Raw genomic sequence first — 12,415 nt, forward strand, 5'->3', positions numbered from 1 at the left:
TCCCCGGCTCATGGTTTTAGTCTGCTCTCTCGCTGATGCTGGTCCGCGAGTCCGCCCGCTCCCCGGTGCAGGTGGCTACTGCTTCCCGGCACCCGAACGCGGCGACTCCCTCCCCCTTCCATTTATCTTCCGATATCTGTGTGCCGTTTCACGGCTCCCCGCTTTGTACCTCAATACTCAGCGCTGGAGATGTTCATTTGTAGAGATTCAGATGTATCTTCCTGCGTCTCAACCTGATTCTGTGGATATTCAGGCTGGTCTGGTCCATATCCAGCTCGACTCAGGGGAACGCCTGAAAAAAGGGGTCCCCTACTCCTCCGCCATCTTCCCTCTGTCCACTTTTAATTCAGATTATTTGGGGTTCTTTGCTATCGACTTGTATGAGTTCTTATATTTTGATTATTAAACCCTTATCAGATACATGATTTACAAAAATTTTCTCCCTTTTCATTTTGTTGATGGTTTTCTTTGCTGTGCAGAAGATTTTTAGTTGGATATAGTCCAGTTTGTTTATTTTTGCTTTTGTTGCCTTTGCTGTTTTGGTATCAAATCCAAAAAGCCATTGCCAAGTACCTTTACCACCTATGGTTTCTTCTAGAAGTTTTATAATTTCAGGTTTTACATTCAAGTCTTTAATCCATTTTGAGTTGATTTTTATGTGTGGTGTAAGATAGTGGTATAGTTTAATTCTTATTCATGTGGCTGTCCAGTTTTCTCAACATCATTTATTGAAGAGACTGTCTTTTCCCCATTGTATATTCTTGTGTCCTTTGTCATAAATTAATTGATCATACACGTGTGGGCTCCCTATTCTGTTTCGCTGATCTATGTGTCTGTTTTTATGCCAGTACCATACTGTTTTGAGTACTACAACTTTGTAATGTGTTTTGAAATCACGACATGTGATGTCTCTAGCTTTGTTCCTTTTTCTCAAGATTGCTTTGGCTATTTGAGGTCTTTGATGGTTTCATACAAATTTTAGGATTGTTTGTTTTATTTCTGTGAAAAATTCCATTGGGACTTGAAGGATTACATCGTATCTGTAGATTGCCTTGAGTAGTATGGATATTTTACCAGTGTTAATTCTTCCATTCCTTAAGCATGGACTGTCTTTTCATTTATTTGTGTCTTTTTCAGTTTCTTTCATCAGCATCTTATAGTTTCCATTATACAATTCTTTTACCTCCTTGGTTAAAGATAGACTATTGATAAATACTGTTGGATAGCTGGGTAGCCATTTGGAAAAGATAAAGCCCAATCTGTATCTCATCTACCATATAGGATAAACTCCAATTAAATTGAATGATTTAATTTTTTTAAGAAAAATTTATTTATTTGGCCGGGGGAGAGAGAGAGCACAAGCAGGCAGAGTAGCATGTAGAGGGAGAAGTAGGCTCCCCACTAAGGAAGGAGCCCAGTGCGAGGCTCGATCCCAGGACCCTGGGATGATGACCGAGGCAAAGGCAATCGCTTAACCAACTGAGCCACCCAGGCGCCCCTGAATGATTTGATTTTTAAAAATGCAATCATAGTATTACTAGACTAAAACATGGGAGTATTCCTCCATAACTTTGATGTGAGGAAGGACTTTCTAACTAGGGTTCAAAATTCTAGGAACTAAAAGAGAAAGTATTAACAAATTTGATAACAAAAAATAAAAAACTTCTGCATGGCAAGAAACACTGGTAAGCAAAGTCAGAAGAGAAATGATAAAATGGGGAATGTATTTACAATTCATATACAGACACTGAACTTATCATCTAATTTATAAAGACTAAGAAATTTTAAAAAGAGACAAATGGCCCAGTAGGAAAAGAGTCGAAGGACATGATCAGAAATTTCACAGAAAAAGAAATATAAAAACCCCCAAAAAGAAAAATACTCAACTCATAATTCAAGAAATGCCATTTAAAATTCTGACATATAATTTCTTTATCATATTAAATTGATAAAGACAAAATGTTTTGACAAAATGCTTTGCTGCCTTGGCTGTGAGGAAATGAGTACTGTCATGTATTGCTGGTGTCTGACAAAATGGTCCAGCTGATGTGGAGGGCAACTTGACAGCATCTACCAAAATTACAAATGCGTTTTCCATTTAGACCTAGCAATCTGATTTCGGAGGCTCTCTGGCATAGATATTCCTGTAGGTATACAAAATGACATATTTACAGAAGTATTCATTGCATACTATTGTTTGTTAGAGCAGAAGATTGGAAACAACCAAGTGTCCATCTTGAGATGTCTGGTTAAATAAACTATGATAAATAGAAAAATGGAGGATATGTACCTATAGAAAAATAAGGAAACCATTAACTTTAGAATTTAAAAATCAAGTACAGAACAGTGTATATATTATAGTATTTTACCTTCTGTTAAAATTGTGGAAAATAATATATATATATTTGTATTTGCTTAAAGATATTGCAAAGACTTAAGAAGAAACATAAAATTGCTCGTCTATAAGGGGTTAGGAGGTTGGGAGACAAAATGGAAAGGACAAGGGTGGGCATAAGACATCTGAATGTTTATCTTTTTTGTTCTGAACCATTTAAGAAAGGAAAATAAAATATGAAAATAAAAACTTGTCATTAAGGTTGGTGATTTTCTCAAGTTGTATTTGGTTACATAGTTATAGTGATAGAGTAGGATGAGAGTTAGATTTATCTAGGATTCAGGCTTTGCTTAGCAAGTATGAAAAAGAAGTTCACACTAGGCATCATTATGAAGTTGGATGATTAGCTGAATATAGAATTTAAATTGGATATGAGGGGGAGAAGAGGTATGAGTGTGGTGAGTGACAATGTAAAGGTGTCCAGAGAGACAGTTGATATTTTAGAGATGTTGAAGTTACTATTAATGATGAGGTCTAGGATAGTGATACAAAGAGTGAACTAGAGTGGAAGACAAGATCATTGGAGAGGAGGTGAGGGAATTGGGAGGTCAGGATAATAGATGGAATACTTTATATAGATATTTGAAATCGCTGAGAATTAAGATAAGAGTAGTATTGGAGATGGTGGCACTGAGCCTGGAGCTAAAATTCCTGAGGGGGAATATCTCGATGTTAGCGTATCACTGCAGTAGGTAGAGGTAATGCATGTATAGTCTGATGAAATGATGACATTAGATTTTAGAGAAGGAGGGACAGTTGCTGGCACCAGCAATGAGAATAAGGGACAGAATGAGATTGAGGATGGAGTAGGATTGTAGGAGAAAAACCAGCCACCCAGTTGAGATGTCCTCACAGGAAATGGTGTTGTCAGGAAAAAATGGTTAATTGAATCACACATGAGAAATCTTTGAACTTTTCCACAATTTTGACTTTTCCAAATAGACATTATGAGAACTGGTGTAAGGTGTTTTCTCACTGGGTGGAGAGATATTTTTATAATCCAGCTTCAAAAGTCACATAGTCATTTCTGCTATACTTTATAAGTTGAGTAAGTCACAACTGTTTTCCCAGGATCAGGTTCAAGGGCAGAGGACATAGACCTTATACCAATGGTGTGGGGGCATGTCAAGGTTACACTGAAGAAGAGCATATGGGATGGGAGTTGTTGTTCTGTCCTTGGAAAATACAGTCTGCACTGGATATTTACTAAAGAATTTGCATAAAAGGTAAAAATGCTTATGACATAATCATAATGATGAAGAAAAATCTTCAAGTCCTTTTTCTGAAGATAGAGGTTTTCATAAGACATTATGGAAAGATTAAAAAATTTCTAACTATTTAACTTAGCTGGAAACCTCTACTTATTTTTTTAAACTTCTACGTGACTGATTAACAGTTTTCCATCCTATGCAAGAGGATATGTCTGCAGAAATTGAATTTTTAAGAACATGTAGGCACTCTCCTTCATTTCCACTAAATTCCTTTTTGACCTATGTCACAAGCTTCCAACCTTTGCCTATATACTCACTATACACTATATATACTATCCCTTTCCTGCATGCTTTCTTTTAGCACCTCTTCTTCCTTTTGAAAAATATTTCTTATAATTTCAAAAATAGTACTGTTATTTGTCATTTTAGGGGTTGGTGATGTTCAAAGATGTGGCTATAGATGTCTCTCAGGAGGAATGGGAATGCCTGAACTCTACACAGAGGGATTTGTACAAAGATGTGATGTTGGAGAACTATAGCAACCTGGTTTCATTGGGTAAAGTTATCTGCCTCTTATAATTTAGAATCTGTTTCTTGGAATTTCTGCTTACTTTACCATGAATTTTAGGGCTACCTTTCAAATAACTAGATGAATTTTTTCTTTGCATAGAAACGAGCACACCTAGATAGGTTGGATCTTCATTTTCCCCATCCTCTGGTCCTTATAATTAATGTTCTTCCTTGATGATTAAAGAATAGAATTGGAATTCTGTGCCATTGAAGCTTAGGCTTAATTATTTAATTATCTAATATTAATTAATTAATTGTTAAGTTGTTAATGGTCAAAAAACCCACTTCATCTTTTGTTTCATTTGCACTGTGCTGCTAAACCTGTAAGTGCATTGGTGTAGATTAAAACTCAACACGGGGGACCTGGGTGTGAAGCTCTTTAGCTTTCCCAGTTAATGTAGTGATGGACTGAATCAAGAAATAGCACTTACTGATTAGTGCTCAAATGAACACTATTCCATTTCCTACAACAAATGTGCTCTCTTTTAAACAATTTGCATTTGGGAGTTACATTCTAAGAACTTTTCATTTAACATTGAAAACTTTTCATTTAATATTGAAAAGTATCTGAAATGAGCATACTAAGGAAGCTGTTTTTTCCTTATAGAGAAGTAGAGACAGAAAGCTTATCTAATTTAAATAGCATTTTATCACCTATTTATTTGCTTTGTTTTTTATCTTGAGTTTACCTGAATATGAGTGTTTAATTTTTTTCTTTTTTTTGTCTGTAGACTTACCTAATACCCATTTTGTGCTATAGTCTATTTTTTTTTTTTTTTTATCAATTCTGAATCATAGTGTTTGGGTACTTTGATTTCTACTTCATCTCCATTTCTTTTCTTATAACCAGGACTTTCTATATCTAAGCCGGCTGTGATCTCTTCATTAGAGCAAGGGAAGGAGCCCTGGATGGTTGTGAGGGAAGTGGCAGGAGGACGGTGCCCAGGTGAGTCAGCAATGATCAGGAGGCAGGAAGCTATTTCAAGGAGTAAGCCAACTGGTCAGAATGTTGGGCTGGTAAGGTTATTTTAGATAAATTAGGGAAAACCTGATTTCAAAGCTAATTACAACACTATGTAATCAAATAGTGTGGTACTGGCATAAAGATAGACATATAGATCAGTGGAATAGAATAGGGGTGCCTGAGTGACTTAGTTGCTTAAGTGTCTGACTCTTGATTTCAGCTCAGGTCATGATCTCAGGATCGTGAGATTGAGCCCTACATTGGGCTCTGTGCTCAACATGGCATCTGCTTGAGATTCTCTCTCTCTTCTTCTGCCCCTCCCCCCACTTACACTGCTCTTTCTAAATAAATAAATAAATAAAATCTTTAAAAAATGGAATAGAATAAAAAGGCTGGAAATAAACTCTCAGATATATGACCAAATGATTTTAGACAAAGGTCCCAAGACCATTCAATGGGGGAAAGGACTGTATCTTTAATAAATGGTAGAGGGAAAACTGGATATCCATATGCAAAAGAATAAAGTTGGATCCTTGCCTTACACTATATACAAAAATTAACTCAAAATGGATCAAAGAACTAACTGTAAGAACCCAAACTAAAATAATACATAGGGAAAAAAATTCATGACTTTGGATTTGGCAGTGATTTCGGGATATGACACCAAGCAAGGTTAGGTAACCAAAGCAAAAATAGACAAATGGGAGTACACCAAACTTAAAAACGTCTTTTCATCAAAGGACACAATCAACAGTGTATAATTTTTTTAAAAATTCTGAGTTGCTTTACAAGGTGATAGGAATACCTTTTTTTTAAGTGTCACAATAGTAGATCAAGACCATATGTTCTAATGGCATAGTAGGAAAAATTAGGATTGATTAGAAACTGGGAAAGTTAAAGAAAATTACATTGAGGAAGTAGAGATGGCAGAGGGTTGGGCGCCTGGGTGGCTCAGTCGGTTACACGTCTGCCTTTGGCTCCGGTCATGATTCCTGGGTCCTGGGATCGAGTCCCGCGTTGGGCTCCCTGCTCAGAAGGGAGTCTGCTTATCCCTCTCCCTCCGCCCCTCACTTCTGCTCTCTCTTTCTGAAATAAATAAATAATATTTAAAAAAAAGAGAGAGAGAGATCTCAGAGGGTTGATTGGGAAGGAAGGAGGTCATTTGGAAAGTATAGGGTCCTGGAGGCAAGAACAGGGCCATACTACAGATTAGAGGTCTTTGATGATATCTGTGTATCAGTATTAGTGCTCCAGAACTGTGAAAGAGTATATTTCTGTTGTTTTAAGCCACCTAGTTTGTGGTTCTTTGTTACATCAGTCCTAAGAAACTAATATGGAAGGAATTATGGAAAAATGATATATACTCTCCTAAGTGATTTGTTTTCATTTAAAGATGTCATTCTTCTATCAGTTTTTGATGTCTGGCCACACCTTTCTTTTTGCATAGGTGTGGTGGTTTCTTTTTTAAAACTTTTAATTTTGTGGTTCATCCCCCCTTCATTCTTCCTTTCCTTCTCTTACCGATCTCCCTGCTATTTCGTATTTTCCATAAATGAGTGAAACCATGTGATAATTGTCTTTCTCTGCTTGACTTATTTCACTTAGCATAATCTCCAGTCCCGTCCATGTTGCTGCAAATGTTGGGTATTCGTTCTTTCTGATGTCTGAGTAATATTCCATTGTATATATGGACCACATCTTAATCCATTCGTCTGTTGAAGGGCATCTGGGCTCCTTCCACAATTTAGCTATTATGGACAATGCTGCTGTGAACATTGGGGTGCATATGGCCCTTCTCTTCACTACATCTGTATCTTTGGGGTAAATACCCAGTAGTGCAATTGCTGGATCATAGGGTAGCTCTATTTTTAACTTTTTGAGGGACCTCCACATTGTTTTCCAGAGCGGCTGCACCAGCCTGCATTCCCACCAACAGTGTAAGAGGGTTCCCCTTTCTCCACATCCTCTCCAACATTTGTTGTTTCTTGCCTTGTCAGTTTTTGCCATTTGACTGGCGTAAGGTGGTATCTCAAGGTGGTTTTGATTTGAATTTCCTTGATGGCTAATGATTTTGAACATTTTTTCATGTGTCTGTTAGCCATTTGTATGTCTTCATTGAAAAAGTGTCTGACTCTGGGAAACAAACTGAGGGCTTCAGAGGGGAGGGGGGTGGGGGATTGTGATAGGCCGGTGATGGGTATTAAGGAGGGCACACATTGCATGAAGCACTGGGTGTTATATGCAAACAATGAATCATGGAACACTACATCAAAAACTAAGGGTGTACTGTATGGTGACTAACATAACATAATAAAAAATTAAAAAAAATAAAACTTTTAATTTTGAGGGGCACCTGGGTGGCTCACTTGGTTTGGTTAAGGGTCTGCCTTCAGTCATGATCTCAGTGTCCTAAGATTGAGCCCTGCATTGGGCTCTCTGTTCAGCGGGGAATCTGCTTCACCGTCTCACTCTTCCTCTGTGTTCTCTGTCTCTCTTTCTCTCTCTCTCAAATAAATAAGTAGAATCTTTAAAAAAAACTTTTAATTTTGAAATAGTTATAGATTCACAGGAGGGTGCAAAGAAATGTACATGGAAGTCCCATGTACCCCTCCTCCATCCTCCCCAGATTAAGTTAGTATCGTGGACGAAAGTACGATATCATACTGAAAAATTGACATTGGCACAATCCATAGAACTTTTTCAGACTTCTTCAGTTTCACACACACTCGTGTGTGTGTGTATGTGTGTGTGTGTGTAGTTCTATGCAGTTTTATCACATAGTTTTGTATCACTACTGCGGTAGTCAGAATAGTCAATAGTACCATCACCATAAGGCTCCCTCCTGTTTGTTATTGCTAAATCTCTTTCTTCCTTATTCCTAACCCTTGGTAACCACTAATCTCTTCTACATCTATATAAATATGTTATTTCATGAATGTTATATAAATGGAATCCTGCAGTGTGTGTCCTTTTGAAGTTGGCTCTTTTTTTCTATCACATGTATATAGTACTTGAATGTAAGAATATATATATATATAATGTGAATTACAACTATATGTACACACACAAATATATGTTCCTTATGTTCATGTAAAAGTGTGTACTTGAAAATAAGTCTGGGGTAAAACTCAAACATGTAATGAAAGGAACTGCCAAACTATTTTCCACAATGGTTTTACCGTTTTATATTCCTACCAGCAATGTGGAAGTGATTGGTTTCACTGAATCCTAGCCAGCAATCCTAGCCAGTGTTATATCTGTTTTTCATGTTAGCCATTTTATGTGGGTAGTGATATCTCAATGTGGTTTTAATTTGAATTTCCTTAATAGAAAATTATGTTGAATATCTTCTCATGTCTTTATTTGCTTTCTGTATATCCTCTTCAGTGAAATGTGTGTTCATGTCTTTGTCCATTTTCTAGTTTGATCATTTGGTGTTTTACTATTGAATTTGAAAGTTCTTTATGTATTCTAGATAGGCCTTTGTTGGATTTGTGATTTAAACAAATATTTTCTTCAGGTCTCTAATTTTTCTTTTCAACCCTTTACCAAGGTCTTTTGCATTTTGATAGAATCTAATTTATCCATTTTTAATCTTATGAATTGTGAGGGTTTTTTTTTTTATTTGACGTCAAGCCTAAACACTCTACCTAGTCTTACATATTAAAGATTTTCTCCTGTGTTCCTTCTAAAAGTTTTATAGTTTTACATTTTTCATTTAAGTGTATGGGCCATCTTGAGTTCATTTTTACAGATGTGAGACTTCAGGTAAAGGTTAATTTTTACCCCCCCATGAATGTCCAGTTGCTCCATCACCATTTATTTTAAAACGTTATCCCTTCTCCATTGAATTGCTTTTTCATCCTTGTCAGAGATCAGTTGGACACATTTGTGTGGCTCCATTTTTGACTTCTCTGTTTTGTACCATTGATCTTTGTGACCCTCTGCCAGTACCATACTTTAATTTCTGTAAGCCTTTGATTAAGTAAGCCTTAATAACAGAAAGAGTGATTCTTCCCACTTTGTTATTTTTCAAAATTCTTTTGACTATCCTTAGTGCTCTTTCCTATGCATATAAATTTTATTTATTTATTTATTTATTTATTTATTTATTTATTTATTTATTCTACTTTTAAAAGATTTTATTTATTTGAGAGAGAAAGAGAGAGTGCAAGCGAGCATGAGTGGGCGAAGGGGCAGAGGTGGGGGGGGTAGAAGCAGACTCCCTGCTGAGCAGGGAGCACCATGTGGGGCTCGATCCCATGACCCTGAGATCGTGATCTGAGCTGAAGGCAGATGCTTAACCAAGTGAGCCACCTAGGCACCCCTATGCATATAAATTTTAGAATAACCTTGTCTGTGTCTACCAAAACACTTGCTGATATTTTCATAGGAATTATGTTAAACTGTGGATGAAGTTAGAGAGTTAACATCTTTACTCTGTTGAGTCTTCCAATCCATGTTTCTTCAAGTATTTTTTCTTTGATTTCTTTTATTAGCATTTTGTAATTTTTATCATAGAGATCCTGTACATGTTTTGTTAATTTTTTTACCTAAGTATTTCATTTTTCAGGAGCATTTATAAATGGTATTGCCTTTTTATTTTGGTTGTTGCTTATTGTCAATGTACAGAAATTAAATTGATTTTGTATGTTGATCTTGTATTCTGTTACCTTTTTCAGCTCAGTTATTTCCTTGTAGATTCATTATTGTAGACAGTCATATCATTTGCAAATAGATAGTTTTATTTCCTTTTTTTCCAAAATGTGCCCTTTATTTTCTTGTCTTATGGGAATAGCTAGAACTTCCAGGGCTGCATTAAATAAGGGTGGTAAGAGAGGACATCATTTTTACCAGTTTTAGAGGGAAAACATTCAGGATTTGGTCTTTTACCATAAAGTATATTAGCTCTAGGTTTTTTTTGTAGATGCTCTTTATGCTCTTTATGAGTTTGAGGAAGTTCCCTTCTCTTCCTAATGCCCTGAGAGGTTTGTTTTTTTTTAAATTCAATTAATTGACATAGAATGTATTATTTGTTTCGGGGGTACAGGCTGTGATTCATTAGTCTTATATAATACCCAGTGCTCATTAAAACACATACCCTCCCCAATGTCCATCACCCAGTTACCCCATCCCTCCACCCTTCTCCCCTCCAGCAACCCTCAGTTTTTTTCTTATGTTTAAGAGTCTCTTATGGTTTGTCTCCCTCACCCTGAGAGTTTTTTTAATCATAAATGGTTATTAATATGATCATGGGATTTTTTTCTTCCTTAGTTGTTGATATGATGGATTACATTGATTTTTAAATATTATTCGCCTTTCATACCTGGAATAAATCCCACTTAGTCATTGTATATCATTCTTTTTATACATTATTGAGTTTGGTAAAATTAAATTGAGGATTTTTTTCATCTAAGTTCATGGGGGATGTTGGTCTGCAGTTATTTTGTGTGTGCTGCCTTTGCCTGGTTTTGATATCAGAGTAATGCCTCATCAAGTACTTTGAGAAGTGTTCTCTTCTGTTTTCTGGAAGAAACTGTGTGTAAGATTCTGGGAATGTTTGGTAAAATTCTTCAGTGAAACCATGTGGACTTGGAGATTTCTTTATTGGAATCTTCTAAATTATGAATTTGATTTCTTAAAAAAAAAGATTTTATTTATTTGAGGCTGAGGGACAGAGAAAACACAAGCAGGGGGAGGGGCAGAGGGAGAGGGATAGGCAGACTCCCCACTGAGTGTGGAGTCAGATGCAGGGCTCAATCCCAGGACCCTGAGATCATGACCTGAGCCGAGTCAGATGCTTAATCGACTGAGCCACCCAGGAACCCCAAACTTTTTTTGGGCTCTGGGTTGGCTGCCCATGTGGTTGGCCTTTAGTTTCCAGCCTCTCAAGAGGTAGAGCTCATACCTTTAGATTTCTGTCTCTCTGGAGAAGAATTGGTACCACATGGCTCAAAGCCTACATCATAAATCCCATTGTTAGACTGCCTGGTAGCTGTGGTCCTAAACAAAGACATTGTGTGTAGAGATTTTCTCGTTGGAGATGAAGACAAAAGCCAGATTTCTCTTTGGGCAAGTTTAAATTCTTCACTATACATCATAGAATATACTCTGGGTGATTTTGATTCTTTTAAATTTAAGATTTGCTTCATGACTTAGAATAAGGTCTGTCTTGGGGAATGTTCACTGTGTACTTGAAAACATTGTGTATTCTGCTATTGTTGGGTGGCTTTGTAAATGTTGATTACATCCTATTATTGATAGTCTTGTTCAGGTAGTTCTTCTGTATCCTTTCTGATTTTCTCTTTGGTGGTTCTATCAGTTGCTGAGAGTAGGGTATTTGAATCCCCAGGTATAAGAGTGTTTTGTCTCTTTCTCTTTTCAGCTATATCAGTTTTTGCTTTATGTATTTTGAGATCTGTTGGTGGTACTTATTAATTTTCTTTATTCTGAAGTCTATTTTATGTGATATTAATATAGCTATTTCTACTTTCTTTTTTTAATTTCTACTGTCTTTGGATTGATGTGTACATGATATATATTTTTCCACTCCTGTTTTCAACCTACCTTTGTCATGTTTGAAATGAGTTTTTTATCACCATGTTGGGTCATGTTATTTGTCCACTGTGCCAATGTTTGTCTTTTAATTGTGATTTAGTAATTTAAAGGTATTTTAAGATATTTTAAAGGTATTTAAAGGTATTTTAAAGGTAATTATTGAAAAAAATCATTGATATGTTAAGGCTTATATCTGTCATTTTGTTTTCTTCTGTTTCTTGTTCTTTTCTTTTTTTGTGCCTATCTGTGAGTTACTCAAACATTTCTAGAGTAGCATTTTATGTTTTTTAATATGTTGCTTTTGTTTTGTTTTTTTATTTTTATTTTATTGTTTGCTCTTAGTATTAGCATGTACGTACATACTTATACAGTCTGTTGGTTTTGATGTTTTACCACTTCAAGTGAAGTGTAGAAACTTTACATCCATTTAGGTCCTTTTATCCTCCTGACTTTTTTGGTATAATTGTTTTAAGTATTTCTTCTACATGCATTGATCACAAGAGATAGTGTTAAAATTTTTGCTTTACCGGGGCGCCTGGGTGGCTCAGTCGTTAAGCGTCTGCCTTTGGCTCAGGGCATGATCCCAATGTCCTGGGATTGAGCCCCACATTGGGCTCCCTGCTCCATTGGGAGCCTGCTTCTTCCTCTCCCACTCCTCCCTGCTTGTGTTCCCTCTCTCGCTGGCTGTCTCTCTCTCTGTCAAATAAAATCTTTTAA

The 12,415-nt window shown here is 36.4% G+C and overlaps 1 protein-coding gene across 13 annotated transcripts in view; it reads left to right on the forward strand.

Moving 5' to 3' along the window:
• The window catches only part of ZNF461 (zinc finger protein 461), a 69,862-nt gene that overhangs the window by 41,365 nt on the left and 16,082 nt on the right, over nt 1-12,415 (forward strand). For 5 of the 13 annotated variants that reach the window (XM_087871097.1, XM_087871095.1, XM_087871098.1 and 2 more), the window contains 2 exons: nt 4,036-4,162; nt 5,027-5,122. The exons of 2 other annotated variants lie outside the window; for them this stretch is intronic. In XM_087871097.1, coding sequence (XP_087727223.1) covers nt 4,036-4,162; nt 5,027-5,122 — 223 coding nt within the window. Of the gene's footprint in view, nt 1-3,466; nt 3,622-4,014; nt 4,163-5,026; nt 5,123-12,415 lie in introns of all 13 variants that reach the window. 6 more of the 13 variants (XM_087871102.1, XM_045805203.2, XM_087871103.1 and 3 more) reach the window with 3 other exon arrangements.

Source organism: Ursus americanus, chromosome 21, assembly GCF_024610735.1.
Source record: "Ursus americanus isolate L20-20 chromosome 21, mUrsAme1.1.p, whole genome shotgun sequence".
Taxonomy (NCBI): Eukaryota; Metazoa; Chordata; class Mammalia; order Carnivora; family Ursidae; genus Ursus; species Ursus americanus.